A 22,927-nucleotide genomic window follows, 5' to 3' on the forward strand; every position below is an offset into this window, starting at 1 on the left:
TGCGGGACATGCTTTCTTGAAAGCATGTTGTTTGTAAGAAAGTGCAGAATATAATATATTAAAAGTTCTCCATTTAATCTCGATAATCTCTTGAAATATGTAAATAACCATTTTGGTGTGGCATTGATTAATTTAGTCCCGTGTAGTGATTATTAGATTTTCGCAGAAAAAAAGTATTTTTATATGAAAGACAAAAAGTGATAAACATTCAGTTTACAGAAAAACTAATGCGACCAACTTAATGTTAGGACACAAATACAAACGACGTTTCACATTAAATAAAATAAGGGATACGAGATACGAGATTTTTTTGAAATCATACCTAAAGCAAATTTTTGAGAATTTTATCCAGAAAACAGACAATATCTCTTCAGTATGGATATTTATATAGGTGGTCTTTTCTTTCCCTACCCTTGATCACTGAAAGAGGTAAAATAATATTCTTCTTTATTATAACTTTAATTAGCGTTCCTAAAGATGACGTGTGACAATGTTGTCGGATTAGTAGCATAGAGCGAGATTTGATTAAGCCAGAATCCAGTTTGGTGCAGTGTTAAAAGCGGGAATGTAACGACAAACGGAATCGATCTAAGACAGCGTATATAATACCACGAGGTGGAATAAATAAACACTTGAGTTGGGTTGCGAGCGCAGAGCTAAGGACGAAAAGGAAGCAGAGAAAAAGGAATTGGACCCACAGAATATAAAAGCTCCGAAGCGAACAAGTGAGAAATGCGGAAGCATGTGATTTGAGTTGAGAAGAGTGTGTGTGATTGATGAGAAAAATGAAGGCGTGGAGGAGGCTGTTCTATGTTGCGGTGTTTGAGGCGGCGTTGATCGGAATGGGAAGCGGCCATGACTATTGGGAGGCATTGTCGAAGGCCATTATGTTCTTCGAGGGACAGCGATCGGGATTCCTGCCGCAGGATCAGAGACTGAGTTGGCGACAGAACTCCGGTCTCAGTGACGGCTGGAACTACAACATGGATCTCACCGGCGGTTACTACGACGCCGGCGACAACGTGAAATTCGGGTTTCCGATGGCCTTCACCACCACAATGCTGGCCTGGAGCGTGCTGGAATTCGGAGACGTCATGCCTCCCAATGAGCTCAGGAACGCCCTCGTCGCAGTTCGTTGGGCCACTGATTATCTTCTCAAGACTCTTTCGCAGCCCAATCGGATTTTCGTTCAGGTAAATTACTTATTTCCAGTTCCTCTTCACTGCATCAACATCTATTTTTATTTCAATTTTAATTCTAAAGTAATTGGTGTTTTGGATTGATTGAATTTTACTTTTGGTGATATGAAATAAATTTATACGTTTGAGACACGGATAATTTCAAAAATTTAAAAGCAACAAATTTACTGAAATCCTGATAAGATTTGAAGGATTTATAAAACTTGCGTTCATCCGTTGAGTTGAATTTGATTTTGATCAATAGATTTTAAATAGAAGACAGTAGAATTAGCTCAACTAAACATACTTGGACTGAAAAGTTAAGCTTGGAGAGTTTCAACTAGAAAACCAATAATTGTAGATTCAATTAACTTAACTTTATAAGTAGTAAAACATAATTAAGTGCTTTTTATATATGTATTAGACAAAGTTGTTAATTTGAATTATCAAGCACTTGTTAGTTTATAGAGAAAGTTGAGATAAAAGAAGGAGCAATAGGGACTCATTTTGGTATTCTTCCTTTTGTTGCACAATTAAAGTATTTTTGAATAATAAATGAAAGTAACTCCACTCAATATAGAGAGGATGGACCAATGAATGGGCCATGTTCATAATTTCCATGTTTAAAGTTTCTGAAATCATAGGCTTAAAAAGTTCCTTGCTGACATTGACAATAGAACTTTTTCTTTTTCCATTTGATTTTTATGATACATTTATGGATTTCATTATACTTATTAGTATATATTATTATTATTAATATTTCATTGTGTTTATGGTTTAATAAGTTCGTATGGAAGCATTTATATGATGATTAATTTTGTTAAAATATTTTTTTATAATAAAATTGAAAAAAAAAATGACTTAATTTGTGACAAGTTCGATATTTTAAACAACTAATTGTAGAAATAAAATGAGAAACTATTAAGCCGAAAGCAGTCCATTATCTTTTAATTACAATCTCTAAAATCTTATTTACTTAAAATATATTTTGTAATAAAAAGAATATAAAATTACAATATGATGATGTTTTCGTTACTGATGATAAATAATAGAGAATAAAAAGTTACTTTTCATATAAATAAAATATAACTGTCAGTCATACTTAGTCACGAAGGAAGAAAATATACGTTATCTAAAAAGAAAAAGGAATAAAGTGGAACTACGAATCATTTGATCACTGATTTCTGTACCCTTTAGTTTCATATCATGAATTATTTATACTATTATTAGAGGGATTCACTCTTTTGGTATATATAATTTTTTTTAATTTTATTTTTTTAATAACTATTATTTTTAATTCAAATAATTGTTTAAGATAAAAAAATTAATTTTCAATTTTATCGTTTTAATAACTATTTTTTAAATTTAAATAATTGTTTATAATAAAAACACTATTTATATATTAAAAGTATTATCTATAATTAAATTATAACAATGATTGATTTCGATAATTGTTTTTTATACAAATTATTTTGTAGTTACTTCTATAATAATTTTTATTTGAATAATTAAAAAATTATTTCATAGTTTAACGAAATTTTTATTATAATATAAAAAAAGTGGACATGCGTAATTTATGTGTTTTCATTACTTTTAACAATGTTACAAATTTATTTTACTATAATATTCTTAGTTAATTATTCTTATTCTTATATGCTTTAGTTAATTATTTTGGTGGGCGATGTGAATGGCATAGGTGGGTGATCCAAACTCAGATCACGATTGTTGGGAGAGGCCGGAGGACATGGATACAGCGAGGACTACGTATGCTATTGACGCACCAAACGCCGCTTCCGATGTCGCCGGCGAAACTGCCGCCGCACTAGCAGCGTCATCCATGGCGTTCCGATCATCAGACCCCGGTTACTCACAGACATTGCTTCGAAATGCTATTGCTGCCTTTGAATTTGCAGATAACTACAGGGGTGCTTACAGTGACCATGAAAATGTCAAGTATAATGCCTGCCCGTATTACTGTGATTTTAATGGCTATCAGGTAATTCATTTCACTATCACTTTCTTTAATCAATGACTAATAAAGGGTTATCTCATTAATAAACTATGTACATGTTTTAGTACTTAATTTAAAAAAATTGAATTAATTGAGATGATATAATAAATAGTTGACTTCTGATATTATATATATATATATATATATATATATATATTCAATTAATTTGTCTAAGAATAACTTCATATCCACCCAAACATAAATTTAGTCTTGCAATATGTAACCATATTTGATGTAGTTCTACTTTTTTTTAATAATATAACTTGTGCAATAAAATTATAGTAGATTAATCACTAAAAACAAATTTTCAATTTAAATAAAAGTTTACTTATAATTGTGGTGCCATGTGGATAATTTTGGTAGTTGGAAAATGTCACATGCATGTGCCTAGGTCTGCTAATAATGCCCAGTGCCCACTCCGTAGCTAGGTAGCACAGTGGATGTAATTGCTCAATATTTTTTTGGCTTTTCATAGTTATCTCTCTGTGACGTTTGGTTGTGTCTTGTTTTGATGAGGTGGTTGTGTGTTGTTTTGATGAGGTAGTTGTGTTTTGTTTTGATGAGTGAGTTAAAGTTATTTTAAAATGAACATGGTAGGATGAGCTGTTATGGGGAGCTGCATGGCTAAGGAGAGCCACGCAGGACGATAATTTCCTGAACTATATTCAAAGCAATGGCAAAACTCTTGGTGCAGATGACACCATCAATGAGTTTGGTTGGGACAACAAGCATGCTGGCCTCAACGTCCTTCTCTCCAAGGTCACCCTCATATTACTCTTTCACAAACTTCAACCACAACTTTATATTCACCAAATTTATGTCCTTAAATATCTATATATTTTCTTACACATCCAAACAAAAACCAAGTGCTGTTGCTTTTCAATATGGAGTTTCACTTGATAATCTATATTAATTAAACCAAAGCCTTAATTATGTGGATTATAGGAAAGCATGGTTTGAAAAATATAATACAAACATATCTATTATACATAGAATAGTTTATAGTCTCATATAATTTAAAAGTCGAAAAAATATTTAAATATATCTTTTTCTTTTGATATTTAGTGTTTTTAAAGATAAAACTGTAAGGGACATCAAAACTCTAAAAAAACAATTCCTTGACTCTAAAACTGTCAAACAAACTCAGCATTATAACATCTCCTTATATTTCGATAGAAGATATTTCGGTACACCTACTAGAGTCCCATTGCTTACAAATTTTATTCTCTTTGAATTTTATCACTTATTTTTTTTCCCTTTTTTATCATTAAACTTTTCAATTTTACATTCTCTTGGCCCGTTAAATTTTCAATATAGCTATAACACGCAATGGAGTTTTTTCATTAAGAAATTCAAAGCATATTGTTTTGAATTAATGATAAAAGAACGTTTTGTTTTTTGAGACACCTATATCATCCTATTAGAAATTAGTGTAAAAATTTAAAAATTAGGGGTAAGATTCATGCAATAGAGATAATCAAAATTTAGAATTAAACCTAATTACCATGCATCGTTGATAGCCTAAAGATTTATGAAATTTGTAGGAAGTTATAGAAGGAAACATGTACTCTCTTGAGTCCTACAAGTCTTCAGCAGAGAGCTTCATTTGTACAGTGATACCTGAATCACCAAGCTCAACCATGGAGTACACACCTGGTGGACTTGTGTACAGACCCGGAGGCAGCAACTTGCAACATGCAACTTCAATTGCTTTCCTTGAACTGGTATATGCCAATTACCTAACACACACTTCAGAAGCCATCACTTGTGGCAATGTCTATGTCAGTGCACAAACTCTTCGCCAACATGCTAAGAGACAAGTTGATTACATTTTGGGTGATAACCCAATGGGACTATCCTACATGGTTGGCTATAGCAACTACTATCCTCAACGTATTCATCATCGTGCCTCTTCTTTGCCTTCCATCAAGGATCATCCCCAGTTCATTGCATGCAAAGAAGGTTCAATCTACTACAACTCAACAAATCCCAATCCTAATGTACTCGTTGGTGCCATTGTTGGAGGACCTGACGAAAATGATGATTATCTGGATGATCGATCTGATTTTAGGCAATCTGAACCTACCACGTACATTAATGCACCTTTTGTTGGAGTGTTAGCATATTTTGCTGCAAATCCCAGCTTTAGTTGATGTAATGATGATCATCATATATAGGATCTTTTTTTTTTCTTTTTCTTTTTTTTTTTCTGAATGAAAAGATGCACCCTGAAGATGTTTCTCATCTTGAGAAAATAATCAATCAAGAGGGTTTAGGAATATTACTAAATTTGAGCTCACAAAAAGCTGCTTCTGACTTTTAAATAGGAAGAAGGGGTGATTACTTCTAAGTGTTCTATTCGAGATCGTTGACATCTAAGGGTTAGTTTGTTAACTATCTAAAAGTTATCAGTGAGTAGTTTATTTTGTTTAAAATTCTTTAGTTTTTTTTAAAAAAGTAGCTTCAATATTTTATTTAACACTCACGAACCATGTACAAATTGAGCAATTTCTAAAGTAATTTCAAAGAGAAGAAAGATGGTAGGAACAGGATGAGCAATATATTTGCTCTTAAATGTAAAACAATTGGCACAGTTGCATGGATTTGATCTGCAGCTAGCAAGCAAGCATTAGCCACTATCTACATGAGAGTGTCTGAAGGACCATACTTTTTCGGAGTCCAGAATTTCAATTTTGGGACATTGTGGGCCGTGTGCCCCTTGACACCACCCATTGCTTTGTCTAAAGTCATTGATAGGATCAATTTTTATATTTATAAAAGGTATATGGCACTCACAGAGAGGTTGGTAGCAAGATTAATTATTCTTTCCCATAATTTGAAAATACATTCTGTCACATCATAATTAAGTATTAGAATTAGTTTATCTAAAATGATAATGACATAAGAAAAATGATAATAAGGTAAAAGTGTAAATATGTGTAAACATTATCTGTGTATGATAACCTCTCGATGATAAAAGGTTCAGAGAATAAACTACAATTATAATAATTTATTTATAATTCGGTGTCTTACGTTAATATATATATATATATATATATATATAGACAGAGAGAGAGAAATACATAATTTGAGTTATAACCCTTTAGTCTCATTGTTATCTTTGTTTTCTGTGATATATATCTTTTAAGATCTTAATCTCTCTGTAAATGAGAGAATACACTTCATTATAGAAAAGATAAGAACAAGTGCTTATAATTAATTTAACATGAAAAATAATTTTAAGATAATGATTTTTTTTAACGCAAATGAACTTCAGCATAAAAAAGGAATGTCTACACACCTGTAAGAAAAATGACTATAAACAATAAATTTCAAATTCATTTTATTTAAAAAAAAAAGAGGGTTTTCACAGTTTTCAACTGTTTCAAACATAAAGCTCCAAAACATTTGAAATTTTAAAAATAATCTTCAAATATGCTCTAAATTTGCATTACCAATAAAAAAGTTTCATGTCATCTTTGTTCTCATCGCCTCATCCTATAATTCCTATTATTTACTCTATTGTGAATAATTGGAAATCGAAAGAAAAATAAAATAAACTGAAGTATCCTTTCTCAAATCCAGTTGTTAGTGTAGTTAAACTGTACAAGAATTGAGAATCAATTCTCAAATATTCAAGTTTGATAGCCCAGGAAGATCATCAGATCCATTTTCCGTGGCCTGATCACTACAAAACTGACATGAAATCTTAGTTGGTTTCGAATGTAAGCATTTATCAGTCTGTTCTTCTAAAAAACCAAGTCTTCTCTCAAGGCTCAACACACCGATATGCAAAATGCGAATGTCAACTAGTGCAATCCTAGTACAAGCACGAAGCAATATGTAATAATCAGCATGGGCAACATATGTCAGGGCACCTTCATCCCTCTTTCTTGCATAGTGAATATAATCAAGTTTTTTTCGCTTGAGACTAGGTGGTATATAACAAAATCTGTTCTCTTCCATGTCTAATTTCATCTGTCTAATGGCCTCTCTGACTCGAGATTTTCCTGAATTGTGATCATGGGAATCTGAGTCTTCATCTTCTGATGAACTCTCCTGTGAATTATTATCATCCACACTTCCAGGCAAGTCGTCTTTAAGGCAGGTTTCATCATCAGGAAATAGTTTATTCAAACCTTTTTTTCTAATCTTTTCCTGCTTGGAGGTCCTGTCAATGCATTCTTTACCATTCAACCTCGTTTGGTTAAAAGAAGAATTTGACTGCTCTAGATTCTCGAATGGTTTTATATCCTGAAATTAAAAAAAAAAAAGGGTTACAACATACTTTGACAGGCATTCTCGCAGTGTATTCAGGCAACACAAACAACTCCCGGAAACTAGACAGTCCTAGACAGTTAACTTAATCTATATGTAATGAAATGAAATCTTGCTTGCATAAAATTTAGGAGATGCAGGACTACAAATTTTATACTATACAAGCATAACATTTGGGGGGGGGGGGGGGGGGGGGGGGGGAAATCCATATAGGTGATCTTCATTATCATTGCAAAAAGTCTGCAGTCACAATTCAAGCATCTTTTACTTAAATATTTCATTAAGAGAGTATGAATGTACATCCCTTCACTCATTCAAATTACATATCGTTGGAGAACAACAAAACTGAGAGTGAGGTACTAACAGTGAAATATTAGTTGACCCATGAATAATTGAGCAATTCTCACATGAATCATAAACAGTTAAGTTATAATTTTGACAGTTGATAAGTAAATGTATTCAAATAGTAACATTTAAATGCAAGCAACATGTCATTTTCTAGTATGTTCTCCCAATCAACTTTATAAAACAAAACCTGTTTAAGAAATTTAGAGATAGATAAATGGCTGCCAATTGATGGAGCCCCACAATTTTGCAAGAAACAGAAAGAAATTCCTATCTTTGTTCTATTTTTGTACAAAACTGATTTCAGGAAATAAGTCAGCGCCAATCTTTGTGGCACTTTTATGAAATTTTGATGTCCTTTAGGAAGTATTAATGCAGCCAATTTATTTTCCAAGCTTCACCATGAAGGAAATTGAAAATCAGTAACAGCCGAGCCATGTCCCATACACAAAAAGAGTACAGGCATAGGGCTACTTCTTTCTTAGAATATCTCACAGGAAAGATATAATGAAAGAAGTTGAAACCTGAAAACAATTTCAAGACATCCTAATTGTAGAGGCCCGTGCATGTCAATGGAATAACAAAGTTCTTTAATTACCTCTTCATTCTGATAAAAATTCCATAAGTATTCTATCATATTTTCTTCCTCGTGATTCCCATAAGATGACTCTGATCCAGCAAACACAACATCCCTACAGTATTTGAGATACGTTGGCAAGTCCTTCGAATACTCTGTGCACAAATACTGGATGTTAGATGGCCATTTAATTGTTCCAAAAAATAGGACACAAATAGAATATGGATTCAACAAAGGTTCAGTGTCGTAAGATAATAACATAAGTAAACAATAACTTTACCATTGGTATCCCCAATCTCGTTATATCTTGCTTGAAGGTGCTGGATAAGCCAGGCAGAATCCATTTCATGTTTTTGAGGTCCCACTCGATCTTCAGCTGAATCTTTAGACTCTGAACCAATATCATGCCCATTATTGGCTGCAAAAGCATTACCCATTTCACTGTTGTCTATGGCATCATCATTCCGAGACAAACTACTCTCCCACTCTCCAAATCCATTTATGTTATATAATATCCTTATTGCTACAATTAGAATTGACATAACGCATACATGAGTAGGGAGCCTAAAATACTTAGTAGATAGGGATAACCACAAACATGGAGGCATTGACCATTCATATATGCGACATGCATAAGGAAGAATCTTCTCAACAGGAAGTGATAATTTTTTAAGATAACGGTAAGCTATTGCATAAAAGTTAACAGGAGGTAACTCCAAGCCTATGAACTGAGCAATGGATGCAGCAAATGACTCTATCTTCTGTACTGGAACAGCTCGCTGGGGCCTGAACATAACACTTGAACTTATAGGACATGCACTTGAAGGTTGTCCTATGCGCTTTTCAATTTCAATAAAAGCAGAAAAATATGGAAGCTTCCCTTCAGACGTCCACTTCATCATGTCAGATGGCAGGACAGCTTCTCTGGCAACATGACATGCCAAAAATGAAACAGCAACAGTACAAGACAGTGGAATCCTTTTCTTTAAAGACCTAAACCATATCATCACAGCTCGCTGACCAAATATATTGTGGGGCTCTGATCTGTGTTTAGCACGTGGCTTATAATCTTCCGGTTCATCTGAGACCAATGAAGAAATAAACTCAACAAACTATAAGATATGGTGGATTAAAATAAAGCATCTCGTTGAGTGCAGAAAAGCTATATAGTACATACTTGATAAACATGAAAGGTCGGTATAAAATTGTCAAGGTCATCCTGTTACACCATTGCTCAAACAATAAATTTGATAACTAAATCCAAATCCGATGAATATCAAATTGAGTTGTGACTATCATATATGATATACTAGAGAGAGTGAACGCGTCAATCAATCACCAGGTTTCATTAAATTTTAAGAGAAACAGAAAGCATTTACTGAAACCTTTCGTGAACAGGACACATTAATGCCCCACATATTTTACAACCAAAAAAACCAAGAATTAGAATATCACTTTCAATACTGAGCCAGAAGCATGCACCAAACTTATATAGAAAAATTGACTGGAACGTACAGAACCAAACCATGAAACAAAACAGAGCACATGAATTGTAATTCAAATGTAAAAGTATAAGACAGGAAATTTTGTGTTACCTTCTCTCTGCATCTCAGAGTTATGGATTACTTTATCAGGCCAGTCATCATCGAAAACACCAGTCCTAGAGACAAACCTCAACCAAATTGGCCCAACCAAGCCACAAATTAGAGGAGTAACCTTAAACTCCTTCACCAAAGCTTCACATTGAAGCTCAATCATCATCTGCAACCCCATCACATACCGCATCCTTATCTCATTGTGGTAATCTTCAAAGCTTGCAATGTTTGAGCCTCCAAAATCAGTAGGAACCGAAGGACTTTCCTCAACAAACTGATCGGCATAAAATTCCTCTCTTTTAACTTCAACAAATTCATTTCGTTGAGGAGTATCATCATCTAAACCTAGATTCTTAATGAAATTGGACTGGGAATCATAGAATGAGTCATATTGGGATATGGGTTCGGCTTTGACTGCAGCAGGTCGTTGCCGTAGGTGACTGGCCATGTAGACAGCCCCACCAGCAGTTTCTCCCTTATTGAAGAGATCATCAGCATCGACAGCAGTGTCCATGACATCCTCAAATTGCGAGCCACATCGAAGGCAGTAGAAAAAGCCATCAGAGCCATCACCAAGACCCACCCTGTTACAGGTTTGACAAACCAAGTTATGGACATCGACCATTGCAGGATGCTTACACACAGCTACACCTTTCAGTATTATTCCGAGCCTGTATGAGAGGCCATGCTCAGGTATAATATAATATTTCAATAGATATTTCCAATCCAGTGACTAAATGGTAGATACATTATCACTATTTTCCAATCCTGTGAAACACAACCACATCACTTTCAAATTGGAATATACGGTAGAAACTTGTTTGGGCTGATCGCGACTTGTTAGGGTTTCACTCTTGTTCTTCTGCTGCCCCCGCACTGGTTCTTTCCTTCTTCTGAACCGCTCGCCGTCGAGTCACAGACCGTCGCCCTCGGTCGCCGTCGCCCCTCGCCGTCGTCGTCTGCGGCAGGTTGGGAGGAGAGGCTGCGCGAGGTTGGGTGGAGAAAGGGAGAACACTGCTCTCCTGCGCTGTTCTGTTTCGATATGGTGTGGGACTTTAATTGATTTTAATTAAAATCAATTGAAATCATTTTTTTTTATGATTTTGGTTTTATATTTTTTAAAATAATGATTTTGATTTAATCTTTATTTTGTTGTGTTTTACTTTTTGTATATTGATTAATTAAAGTATTTTTTTATTATGCTTTTGAATAAATATTTCAAGTTTATAATTTAATTAAATCACATAAAAAATAAATATATAAAGTTAAAAATTAAAGTAAAATTATGGACTTCTTAAAATAAAATAAAAAATAAGAAACTAAAATTGGAGGAAGAACGAGATTGCAATTTCTATGCGTTCTTTGGTTTGACTCAGTGCAGAACCTGCGAAAGGGAATCATGTGAGGAATCAGCAAGCTTTGGAAGAAGATAACCTTTGTGAGAGCCATGGCTTTCAATCTCACACACTCTACTTCCATTTCACACCATTTTTATGTTCATTCTCTTTCAAAGCCTTTTTTTCTTTCACACTCCAAAATCTCAACCTCTCCAATCTCCAAAACCCTTTGTCTTTGTGCATCACCATCCAACACCATCCACCCTTCACCAACCCCCATTTTCCTCCCATATCTCCAACAAGAACAAGAACCAGAAGAACAAGAGCTCATAGAAACAATAGAAGAAGAAGAAGAAGTAGTAGTAGAAGAAGCTCGTGACCCAGATGATCCAATCTACAAATTCTTCAAAACCCGCACTAGGATTTCCTTCCAAGACCCGGGAAAAGAAGGAAAGTTGTCGCTTCAGAAGAACCGTCGCATATCATGGCACCTTGCTTCTGACACCAGTGACCTTGTTGAAGAAGAATCTGTAACGGGTTTGGAGGATGGTTCCTTGTTGGTTGAAGAAAAGAAAGAAAGGGTGTGTGAGAAAAAGGGTTTGCCGTTACCTGAGGGGATTGTGGGGGAGATTGTTCAGCTTGCAAGGAACTTGCCTCAGAATATTACTCTGGAAGAGGGTTTGGTTGAATACGAAGGAAGGGTTAGTGAGAAAGATTGTTGGGAGGTTTTGAAATCACTTGGGGTGGAACACCTTCTGGTGTCTTGTTTGTATTTTTTTCAGTGGATGAGGTCGCAGGAACCTTCACTGGTTACACCTCGGGCTTGCACTGTGTTGTTTCCTTTGTTGGGGAAGGCGAGGATGGCTGATAAGTTGATGGTTTTGTTCTCAAACTTACCATCCACCAAGGAGTTCCGAGATGCTCATGTTTACAATGCCGCGATTTCAGGCCTTCTTTCTAGTGGCAGGTAAAATATTCCTGCAAAATCACATGGTTTGCTTGTTTTTCTTTTGCTGCTTTTGTGTGGATCATGGGAAAATTAGTAGAGGATGCAAATGCAAGTAAAATAGCTTGTTACTTTTGCTTAGTTAGAATGATACACGTTTAATTAATTAACTTGTTTACCAGTTCATTTGTTTCACTGTTATAATTGTTGTAGTGATCTTGGAAGATAAGGAAATGAACACGGTGCTACAGGCTTGTTATCCAAGCAGTGGTATAAGCCATGCCATGTCTTAATTATGTTTCAGCTCAACACTGGAAATTACTTATTTCATCATCTTTACCTAGAATTCTGATCAATGATGACAATAAACCTGGTCATGAATATTAATTGCACTAGCACATCAGTTTCAGCATGAAGTTCATGTGGTTGTGCATATTCTTTGCAAGTTCTCTTGATGGGCTATACTTTGGTTTCTTAATATATTAGTAATAGTTAGGGAAACTTTGCTACTGTATATTATTCTTCAAAGGTGGAACTGGAAGCATACTGTTCTTTAAATTACTTTATTTTACAAAAAAATTCTGCATTTGTACTTCAGTCCAATTGCAAAAAATCTATAACTTAATTTGTTTGTGTAAATATAGCTTACCGGATGATCCAACCAGGAGTTGGTTGTTGGAGCCTTTCCATTGATTGAAACAATCCCTAGTCTCTTTACACCAGTCAGCTTTTCCATTAATGAAGATGGATGGAAGTCCTTTCTTTTATCTGTTAGGCTTGTTTTGTTCTAGGTTTGTTATTAAGAGTCCAATGAACACCTATAAAATCTATTGAATTTCATTGGTCCTTGTCAGAGAATTAAGATGTTACAATTTACCTCTGCTGTATCGGTTTCCTGTGCTGCTTCCAAACTTAAAACTGTGAAAATTAAATATTATCTATGATTGTATGGAAAACAACCAAAGATTTTTCATCTCTCCCTACTTTGACAAATGTTCTCACATTGTTTAGAGCAGCATCACCCCTCTCTAAAGTGCCCCGTATTGTATGAGTTTATTGTTGAAGTCTACCTGATTGTTTTAGGTACGAAGATGCTTGGAAAGTGTACGAGTCAATGGAAGCGGATAATGTTCTTCCTGATCACGTGACATGTTCTATTATGGTTATTGTTATGAGAAAACTTGGCCACAGTGCAAAAGATGCATGGCAATTTTTTGAAAAAATGAATGGAAAGGGAGTCAAATGGGGTGAAGAAGTCCTAGGTGCACTCATAAAGTCTTTTTGTGTTGAGGGTTTGATGAGGGAAGCTCTCATCATCCTATCTGAAATGGAGAAGAAAGGGGTTTCCCCAAATGCTATTATGTACAACACCCTGATGGATGCATATTGTAAATCCAACCGTGTAGAAGAAGCTGAAGGCCTTTTTGTTGAGATGAAAGCTAAAGGGATTAAGCCCACTGAAGCTACGTTCAACATTCTAATGTATGGATACAGCAGAAAAATGCAGCCTGAGATCGTGGAGAACCTGATTGCTGAAATGCTGGATGTGGGGTTGAAACCAAATGCCAAATCATATACTTGTCTTGTCAGTGCGTATGGGAAGCAGAAAAGGATGAGTGACATGGCTGCAGATACATTCTTGAAGATGAGGAAAGATGGTATTAAACCCACTTCACATTCTTACACAGCTCTTATCCATGCATATTCAGTTAGTGGCTGGCATGAGAAAGCTTATGCAGCATTTGAAAACATGCAAAGGGAAGGTGTTAAACCATCCATAGAAACCTACACTGCATTACTAGATGCATTTAGACGAGCTGGTGATACTGAAACATTAATGAAAATATGGAAGTTGATGAGGAGGGAGAAAGTTGAAGGAACACGAGTGACATTCAATACTCTTGTTGATGGTTTTGCTAAACATGGTCACTACAAGGAAGCAAGAGATGTAATATCTCAATTTGGGAAAGTTGGACTGCATCCAACATTGTTGACGTACAATATGCTGATGAATGCATATGCACGAGGAGGGCGACACTCAAAGCTGCCAGAATTGTTGGAAGAGATGGCAGATCGTAACTTAAAGCCAGATTCAGTAACTTACTCAACTATCATATATGCATTTCTCCGCGTTCGAGATTTTTCACAGGCATTCTTTTATCACCAGGAGATGGTCAAGAAGGGTCTGGTAATGGATGCCAATTCTTACCAGAGACTTCGGGCGATTCTGGATGATAAAGCTTCAAGAAAAAACAGAACGGATAGGAGATCCTTGATTGGTGTAGTTAGAAATAAGATGGGTATTGTGAAACCTAAGAGGAAAAAGGACGAGTTATGGAAGTACAGGAAAAGACATGTTAAAAACAGGTAGTTCCGAATCCTGCTATCAGTGTAAAGTAAGTTATATATGCAGAGCTTTACAAGGATTGTAATTTCAATTTTGATCCATTTTTTATTTCTCTAAATGGGTGCATGAAGATATATTCACACATTGAGAGAATCATCATTTGAGAAACAAAATGAAACAGAATGGTGAAGTAGCACATGACCTTAGTCCCATCTAGAAGAATGTGAATGTAAAAAAAAAAACGGAGACGGTCCTAATTGATTTTTCTTTTCTTTCAGTGGATGCAGAGTTCAACCAAGAACTAGTCTTATTCTATCAATTTAATTTGATTCTCTTATCATATAAGTGACTTGCACTGTTAAAAATTAAAGAACATAAATTAGAAGCTAAAGAGCATTTTACAAGAAGCTTAAAAAAGAACCTTCTGAATAAATTTTTCGTACTTGTTAAAGCCATTTTCTACTATCTGAATACAAAAATACTCTGGGGGCATCGGCAGCATTTGAATATTTTCCATAATAACATTTTCCACTAGTAAAGTAATTTGCTACATACGGAAACAGAATGGAATAAGGTTCCGATGGAAAGTGGGAAATCAGATACCCAGTGAACTCGACCTTATTAACAGAGTCACAGAAAAAAATAACTTGATGAAATTTATTAATGACATCAAAGCTATTAGTATTTTACAATGACCAAACCAAAATCATAGACACAAAAATCGGAGTCAATGTTGATCAAATAGGCAATGAGCAGAACATGAACCAAATAATGATGTTTTCATTTTGAACAGGTAATATGGGGCTTGGTCTGTTAATGACAATGACAACATAACTGCACAATACTGTGATTTAGGCTATTAGAAGTTGGAACACGACATAGGTGTATGGATCATTCCTACATATATGTTGTTTGATTTGTTTGTTTTTATTTAATTTGCAACTTCTTTACTCACATTTGTCACTGTTAACAGTATGAGAAGAACAAATCCATAAATGCCACCACAAAGCCTGAAAGACAGGTTTCTCTGATACTGTTACGGAAGATGTGGAGAACCTAATGAAATGAAAATCAATATTAGTTGATAAGTGGATACACAAGGTAGCGCTATTGATCCTCATCTCTGTATTACTAGTAAATCCTGAACCTCAAAACCCCGTCATAGTAATGTTTGAAATATTTCTTCTATATTTATTACTCAAGCTTAGTTCTTAAAACTTTAATGTGTGTACTTTTCCAATTTGACATTCAGAAAGTAATAAAGAAGTTAAATTATTATATACTCAAGGAATATCTTTGGCACAACATTAAGATCCATCAATGGAAGCAGGTCAAAATTGTCTTCACTTTTGCTACTCCTTGCTTTCATCCTATTTGTGAGAAACTGAATTATTCTAATTTTCCATTGTGGAGGCAAAAGTTGAACTGATGATTAAGGTCTATAAACTTCAACGCTTTGTTATAAGTTACGTGATTCTTATGCGGTTTTTCACTTAAGAAGATTGTCAAACAGGAATTGAAACTCTAGCATACTGTAGTTGGGAATAAGTTCAGATCCTTCTATCATGGCTTCAACAGACTCTCTCTTTGTCAATTTTGCCTTGATTAAAACAGTTTGTGTTCACTCATCAAAATTTGAAGGTAGGTTTATGAGTATTTCCAGAAACATAAGATTCATATAACAATGTTTGAACAAAAAACTGTGCAGGAATTTTTACTTCACATCAAATGTATTGTTGATGCCCTCGATTTTTGCAGTGATTCTATTCCTTCTCGTGAACATTTAGACGTGATTCTTGAAGACTTACCAGAAGAGTACGGTCTTATATTCTCCATTGTTGAAAGCAATCTTGATCTCTTCCAATGAGTGAAGTTGAGGCGTCATTACTTACACGTGAATCGCGCATAAACAAATTTGGGAAAAGGTTAATTGAATCTCCTTTGATTAACATTGCCCAAGGAGGATCGAATGATAACAAAACTAATTCTACCAAATTTCAAGAAGTACGGAAAAGGATATGTAACAGAAAAGAGAGAAAGAAAATTGCATTTCAAATTGCTGGATAAGAAATTTTACACTTTCCTAGATAATCAAGAACTTTAAATTTAAAATGGATTAAACTTTTCATAGGATGTTGTTAGTTAAAATTTATATCCAATTAACATTGGCAAAAACAATTAATCTTATTTAATGTCGACCGAAAATTTTCTTAATTAACATTAAAAAATTTCTAACAAATTATTGATAAAGAATAACATTAGTGTCGTTGGCAAGAAAAATAACCATTAATACAGAAATCAACAAAAGAAATAACAACAATACTCCATATGAATCAAAAATTAATCTTTATGACATTAATCAATTATGACTAATATCAAGCAACAATAATCTAAAACAACAACAAAAAATTATTATAATAATATAAATAAAAAATAACAGTCATTAACATCAACCAAAAAAATTGTAGTTAACATCTTATTTTTACTCGTAGAATTTTTACTCTTTAGGTCAAATTTGAAAATATTTCATTTTAATTAATTAAATTACTCATAAAATCATAGAATTTTATTTTGTTTTGAAATTTCCTATCCATAAAAAATGTGTAATGAATTAAATAAATAAATAACTAATTTAGTAATCTAATAGAAAATTAAAATAAACTATTAAAAGTTTTTTTCAATTACTAGTGTATGATATATAACCTTGTGGTCAATAAGTCAGATCAACTTATGGGCTTATCACCCTCACCAACTGACTAGCCAACCAGCATACCCTTGAGCCAATCACCCTAACTGGCTGGTGGGTCGATCATCCTAACCAACTAGCTAGTCAACCCACACACCTTTAGGTCGAGATCCTAACTGGCGAGCTTATCATTCTGACAAATTGGAGAATATACCAGTACATCTTAGGATCGATCACTCATACAGACTTGATTGGGTTACAAAATAAATATCAAATTAACACTTAGTCAATAATAAACATGCATCAATAAGCTAATTTAGTTAAGGTATGATTGAGTCATGATTAAGCCAACAAAAAAAGTAAAAGCTCATGACAACTATTATTAGTGTAAGATATGATTATTCACTAATACATTACAAATCTAATATTCCTATGCTCTAATTCTCTTATGCACTTAAAGTTTGACAAAAAGAAAAAAAAATCAAAATCACTAAAGTACTTCTAAGCAAAGATCGAAGGTAACCACAAGCTCGACAATCCTTTCAACTGTAATGAACTTGAAAGCGTAATTCCAACCTCGTCCAACATCAAGTGTACTTGGAATCCCTTATGAGAGATAATTATTCACGTTTCTGCAAGTACTCTTCGATAGATATAAATTATCAACAAAACATAAAACTTGAATATGAGTTGGAACAAGAGATGTTCAATGAACCTTTGAGAACCTTGTCGAAACAACTAATAAATGAAAATTAAAAGAACTATTGATAATTATTATCAATAACTAGTAAATTGGTACACCTTGAGTAGGGTTAAAAAATTTTATGGATATTATTATTTTGACACTTAATAGATTTGTATACGTATTTTATATGTATTATTTTATCTTTCAATTTTTTTTATAAATATAAAAACTAATTTTTTTAATGATCAAAATATTCTAGAAACTAGATTGTCAACTGGGTGCAAGTGATGTTAAAAAAGTATTTTCCTTTTTGTATAAACCTACTTGCTATTCACATGTTACATAACCACGACATTACATAAGGAAAACAACTCCTCCATTGCAAAGACGCCTATTTTAGTAGCAATTATGGGGTAAAACCCAAATTACATATAGAGATACCCTTTTCAACAAGATGAAAAAACTCTCAATTAGATTAATCTCAAATGGACCAAAAGATGGGGAAGAAAAAAACATAATATGAGTTAATTGGGCCATTAAAAAATATCATAGCCGAGGATGTGGGACAGCAGAAGAAGGCATAATTACAAATAGCCCTTGACAAAGCATGATCTAGAGACATCGTTACCTCAACCTCACAACACCCTATCATTGAACCAAGACCATAAACCAATGAGAAGGAGACAAAACGGTTAATCAACAAGGTAAACAATGACCTCATACTCGGTTCTTCATTTCCTTCTCACACAAACAACAATAATTGGTACCCTTTTTGGTGCATGTAATACATTTGTCACTACTAGTAACACAATGGCAAAATAATATCAATCTTTTTTCCAACTCTTTTTTACGAGGCGAGAAAAAAAGCATCCATTTGAACCACGAAATGGCAGCTCAGAATGGCAAGGAAGCTCAAGTTATCATCCACATGTCAAGTGAGGATAGGTTAGCTCACAGCAGCCTCAAACGAGACATCACTTGAGAACTATAAATGAAGCGAAAACGTTGCATGTGTGGTAACGAGGCCAATACAAGGTTGTTCTGTAGGAGATAAGATTGTGGTAGTGCTCATCAATGGCCTCTGCATCACCCTCTCTGCTCAAGTCTTCACTTGTTCTTGACAAGTCTGAGTGGGTGAAGGGTCAATCCCTTCGCCAACCTTCTGCATCAGTGGTCAGATGCAGCCCCACCAACCCTTCAGCCCTCACCATCAGAGCTGGTTCATATGCTGAGGAGCTTGTTAAGACCGCGGTATGATAATAAAAATCTCATCTTTCATACTCTTTATTTTTATGTGACTTCTTTCTGTTTAACTTCTTCACCAGTTCAGATTGTTTTAACTGATGAACAAGCTAAATGCAGTTACCCTTTTCTCTAATGGAAAATTTTATCTAAACAACCCAAGATAGACACTAAGAGCATCTTGCAATTAAACTAAATTGAAACTGTTCACACCCATAAACTCATAATCCGTTTCTTGTTTTCCAACTGGCTTTGTTAGAATTTAGAGGACAGAAGGTAGTTGTAACTTTCTGTCATACTTGAGATTATGGTTATTAAGTGCGTGCTTTAGTATTGTAGCCGTGAAAATTTTCTTAGCAGTGAATATGACTTTACTTTCTTTTCTAATTATCTTTGTGGTTGTTCTTGTTTGCTCCTGAAGTGTGTTTTTGACATTGTTGATGCGAATGGTATTTTGCTGCGTGTGAAAACAGAAAACTGTGGCTTCACCAGGGAGGGGAATTTTGGCCATGGATGAGTCCAATGCTACCTGTGGGAAGCGTTTGGCGTCAATTGGGCTAGAGAATACTGAAGCTAACCGCCAGGCATACCGTACCCTTCTTGTGACAGTTCCAGGCCTTGGTCAATACATCTCTGGTGCCATTCTCTTTGAGGAAACTCTCTACCAATCCACAATTGATGGCAAGAAGATTGTTGATGTTCTCATTGAGCAAAACATTGTTCCTGGTATTAAGGTCGACAAGGTAACAATTTCAGAATCACCCTTTCCTTCCTTTATTATGCAGTCACTGACACCTTAAATAACAATGAAAAGAAGTAGCATGAGTATTGATGGATGTTAATGTTAAAGATTTACTTTTTAATAGTTTATACTTATACTTAATTGTACTGTTAATGGTATATTTGTCGGTGTCCATGTAGAAAAATGTTCCACGTCTCACATAAACACAGCTTAGTTATAATAACATACCAGAAGTTAGCTTTTTTTATAGTTCAGAATGGTGAAAATCTCGATTTTGAACTAAAATAGAGGCTTCGAATCTGCATGTATGGCGGTGTATGTACTTTTAAATCATGGTTTATGTGCTTGAGACAACAGGGTTTGGTTCCTCTTGTTGGCTCCAACGATGAGTCATGGTGCCAAGGTTTGGATGGTCTTGCCTCTCGCTCAGCTGCATACTATCAGCAAGGTGCCCGTTTCGCCAAATGGTAAGTGTTCGTCGCCCTTTGCAGTGGCAGAAAAATCATTCATAGTTTTATGCCCTTTATTTTCTTGTGCCACACATCATGCTCATTTTTTTATCATATCAACCCATAACTCCATATTAGGCGTACTGTTGTGAGTATCCCCAACGGTCCCTCTGCTCTGGCTGTCAAGGAAGCAGCCTGGGGTCTGGCCCGCTATGCTGCAATTTCTCAGGTGAGAAAACCACTCGAGTTGAATTGGTGATTTGGGGTTTGGCTGGATACTTTTTGTTGAGAATTTCAATTTCAAGTTCAAGTCTTTCATTCGATAAAAATAAGAAAGTTGTGAGAAAGTTGAGTTACATATAAGCAAAAGAACCATAAATTCATTATCTTTAAGATTTTGGAACGTGTCTGTCTCTTGTCTCATTTGGTGTTATATCTTCCGATGAAATTCTCCACTCGAATGACCCATCAACTTTCTACATGTTTGTACTGATTCTGAAGAGCCAAAATGTTTTCATTTAATGGTTTTAGGACAATGGATTGGTGCCAATTGTGGAGCCAGAAATCTTGCTTGATGGGGAGCATAATATTCATAGAACTTTTGAAGTAGCCCAAAAGGTATGGGCAGAGGTGTTCTTCTACCTTGCTGAGAACAATGTCCTTTTTGAGGGTATTCTCCTGAAGCCTAGCATGGTTACACCTGGAGCTGAATCAAAGGAGAAGGCAAGTCCTCAAACAGTAGCTGATTACACCCTCAAGCTCCTTCACAGGAGAATCCCCCCTGCAGTCCCTGGAATTATGGTAAGTGACACTGCCAAATGCATCATTCTTTGCATTCTTAACATCCCTTTCATGTGCTCACCAAAGTTGTGTTATGCAGTTTTTGTCTGGTGGACAGTCTGAGGTTGAAGCTACCCTGAATTTGAATGCCATGAACCAATCTCCAAACCCATGGCACGTGTCATTCTCATATGCCAGAGCCCTTCAAAACACTGCCTTGAAGACATGGGGAGGGCGCCCAGAGAATGTGAAGGCGTCACAAGATGCACTCCTTTTCCGTGCCAAGTCCAACTCACTGGCTCAGCTTGGAAAGTACACTGGTGAGGGTGAATCTGAAGAGGCCAAGAAGGAGTTGTTCGTCAAAGGTTACTCCTACTAAGATGTTTCTAGTGCATATGATACATGTTAGGCACCAACACCAGCAGTTGCAGTAGGTGTTGACGGAGATGAAGTGGAAGACTAATTTCTGTAAAATGTAATGTTTTTATAGTCTTGGAGACTATTTTTGTTTATGGTTTACATCTTCCTTTACAACTTAATAAACCTTTTGCTATGAGTTGTGCATTTTAATATATCCCCATATATAACAAAATGGTTGAATCTCGGCAACTGATGAAAAATCTCTTTATAAAATAGTGTAAGAATTGAAAGAAAAAAAAAAACTCATTCCTCTTTAAAAGGACATGAATTCTTCTTTGCTTAGGCTCAACAACAAACAACTTTTAATCCCCAAGGAAGATAAAACTTGTCAAAGTTAGCAAGAAAGCATCTTCAATGGAATTCTTTAGCACTCTCTTGAAGAGTTGTAACAGAAAATTAAAATGTGAAATTGATTTAAGACGCCAATATCACAACTTCTCATTGCAGGACTTTTGAAGACTGATAATTATTTGTTTATCATAAACTAAATAGTTAGTGTAATATATTGCACTTTTTATTTAGACGACGACAATGAATCTTTAGAGAAATGCTACATGGCGAATTTTCTTTTCCTTTTTAAAAACTCAGGTAGATATCTAGAACTCTAATCCATAACAATTTATTTAGAAGAGAATGATAACTCATTCAATATTTGACAAACGTGACAACGTTCAGAGAGAAAAGGTCGTTGTATTAAATATTTCATTTCTTAACCCCCAACTATGCTTACGAAAAATTGAGCTGAATTTTACAAATTAACTTATTGTATGATGAATAAAACATGAAAGAGATGTCTAATTTGCATAGTATCATTATTGATGTATTGTGTGTTTGTATTCTCTTCTTGAAATCTAAAAATCATAAAATCCATGTAGCTTATGAAATAGAAATTCCAATCCATACATAATGATAGCCTTATGAAACAATAATCAGGTGAAATAATTCTTAACAAACCAAATTGATCCTTAATGCAACGATGACAATGATGTCTCATTGAGGAGGTTAAGCATATGAATGTTATTGGATTCCTTCCGGGATAAAGTCTAATAAAATCACTTAGAACAAGGGCTTGTTAATAGTTTTTTTTAAGGCGGTAGAGTTGGCAGACGAAAAAGAATAAAACAAAATGCAATGAAATCATGTACTGTAGCTTGGTAGTATTAAGTTAATAAACAACCTATGCTTGTCGATGCAATTTCAAATTATGTAACACGAATATTTGAATTCTATTAAGTAATTTTGAATAGTTATAGCTTTCTCTCATCGTCTTCTCAATTGTTTTGTATATATAATAACTGATGGGATGCAT

The 22,927-nt window shown here is 34.7% G+C and overlaps 4 protein-coding genes across 7 annotated transcripts; 3 read left to right on the top strand and 1 right to left on the bottom strand.

Annotated features, from left to right (window-relative positions):
* The first annotated feature begins 502 nt into the window (after positions 1-502).
* Positions 503-5,485, top strand: LOC108339525 (endoglucanase 24). The gene is made up of 4 exons (XM_017576657.2): positions 503-1,193; positions 2,875-3,174; positions 3,787-3,948; positions 4,734-5,485. Exons 1-4 carry the CDS (start codon positions 777-779, stop codon positions 5,340-5,342), a joined length of 1,488 nt encoding a protein of 495 aa, XP_017432146.1. The 5' UTR covers positions 503-776; the 3' UTR covers positions 5,343-5,485.
* A 1,275-nt stretch (positions 5,486-6,760) lies between these two features.
* LOC108338843 (TATA box-binding protein-associated factor RNA polymerase I subunit B) lies at positions 6,761-16,514 on the bottom strand. 3 transcript variants are annotated; one of them, XM_052878469.1, is made up of 5 exons: positions 16,423-16,514; positions 9,985-10,568; positions 8,670-9,470; positions 8,411-8,544; positions 6,761-7,443 (listed from the first exon to the last, which is right to left on the bottom strand). In XM_052878469.1, the coding sequence occupies exons 1-5, from the start codon at positions 16,497-16,499 to the stop codon at positions 6,817-6,819; spliced, it is 2,223 nt and encodes a 740-aa protein (XP_052734429.1). In that variant the 5' UTR covers positions 16,500-16,514; the 3' UTR covers positions 6,761-6,816. The 3 variants fall into 3 exon arrangements, with proteins under 3 accessions (XP_052734429.1, XP_052734430.1, XP_052734428.1); XM_052878470.1 differs by lacking the exon at positions 16,423-16,514 and adding an exon at positions 10,733-11,059; XM_052878468.1 differs by lacking the exon at positions 16,423-16,514 and adding an exon at positions 10,733-11,059 and having other exon boundaries at positions 9,985-10,655.
* On the top strand, positions 11,296-15,847 carry LOC108340785 (pentatricopeptide repeat-containing protein At5g50280, chloroplastic). Of its 2 annotated transcripts, XM_052878471.1 has the most exons (4): positions 11,296-12,288; positions 13,351-14,634; positions 15,408-15,498; positions 15,588-15,847. In XM_052878471.1, exons 1-3 carry the CDS (start codon positions 11,432-11,434, stop codon positions 15,409-15,411), a joined length of 2,145 nt encoding a protein of 714 aa, XP_052734431.1. In that variant the 5' UTR covers positions 11,296-11,431; the 3' UTR covers positions 15,412-15,498; positions 15,588-15,847. The 2 variants fall into 2 exon arrangements, with proteins under 2 accessions (XP_052734431.1, XP_017433851.1); XM_017578362.2 differs by lacking the exon at positions 15,408-15,498 and having other exon boundaries at positions 15,588-15,846.
* A 2,475-nt stretch (positions 16,515-18,989) lies between the features above and the next one.
* LOC108340486 (fructose-bisphosphate aldolase 1, chloroplastic) lies at positions 18,990-21,768 on the top strand. Its single transcript, XM_017577904.1, has 6 exons — positions 18,990-19,236; positions 19,701-19,970; positions 20,327-20,436; positions 20,557-20,647; positions 20,950-21,219; positions 21,299-21,768. Exons 1-6 carry the CDS (start codon positions 19,060-19,062, stop codon positions 21,575-21,577), a joined length of 1,197 nt encoding a protein of 398 aa, XP_017433393.1. The 5' UTR covers positions 18,990-19,059; the 3' UTR covers positions 21,578-21,768.
* The last annotated feature ends 1,159 nt before the right edge of the window (positions 21,769-22,927 follow it).

Source organism: Vigna angularis, chromosome 5 (genome assembly GCF_016808095.1).
Source record: "Vigna angularis cultivar LongXiaoDou No.4 chromosome 5, ASM1680809v1, whole genome shotgun sequence".
Taxonomy (NCBI): domain Eukaryota; kingdom Viridiplantae; phylum Streptophyta; class Magnoliopsida; order Fabales; family Fabaceae; genus Vigna; species Vigna angularis.

Excerpts from the sequence above, each read along its gene's own strand:
- LOC108339525 (XM_017576657.2), top strand. The coding sequence starts at position 777 with ATGAGAAAAATGAAGGCGTGGAGGAGGCTGTTCTATGTTGCGGTGTTT. Across the intron at positions 1,194-2,874 it reads CCAATCGGATTTTCGTTCAG|GTGGGTGATCCAAACTCAGA; the intron begins GTAAATTACTTA and ends TGAATGGCATAG. Across the intron at positions 3,949-4,733 it reads TCAACGTCCTTCTCTCCAAG|GAAGTTATAGAAGGAAACAT; the intron begins GTCACCCTCATA and ends TGAAATTTGTAG.
- LOC108338843 (XM_052878468.1), bottom strand. Across the intron at positions 8,545-8,669 it reads CGAGATTGGGGATACCAATG|AGTATTCGAAGGACTTGCCA; the intron begins GTAAAGTTATTG and ends ATTTGTGCACAG. Across the intron at positions 7,444-8,410 it reads ATTTTTATCAGAATGAAGAG|GATATAAAACCATTCGAGAA; the intron begins GTAATTAAAGAA and ends TTTTAATTTCAG.
- LOC108340785 (XM_017578362.2), top strand. The coding sequence starts at position 11,432 with ATGGCTTTCAATCTCACACACTCTACTTCCATTTCACACCATTTTTAT. Across the intron at positions 12,289-13,350 it reads GGCCTTCTTTCTAGTGGCAG|GTACGAAGATGCTTGGAAAG; the intron begins GTAAAATATTCC and ends TGATTGTTTTAG. Across the intron at positions 14,635-15,587 it reads AAAAGACATGTTAAAAACAG|TATGAGAAGAACAAATCCAT; the intron begins GTAGTTCCGAAT and ends CACTGTTAACAG.
- LOC108340486 (XM_017577904.1), top strand. The coding sequence starts at position 19,060 with ATGGCCTCTGCATCACCCTCTCTGCTCAAGTCTTCACTTGTTCTTGAC. Across the intron at positions 19,237-19,700 it reads AGGAGCTTGTTAAGACCGCG|AAAACTGTGGCTTCACCAGG; the intron begins GTATGATAATAA and ends GTGTGAAAACAG. Across the intron at positions 20,648-20,949 it reads GCTATGCTGCAATTTCTCAG|GACAATGGATTGGTGCCAAT; the intron begins GTGAGAAAACCA and ends TAATGGTTTTAG.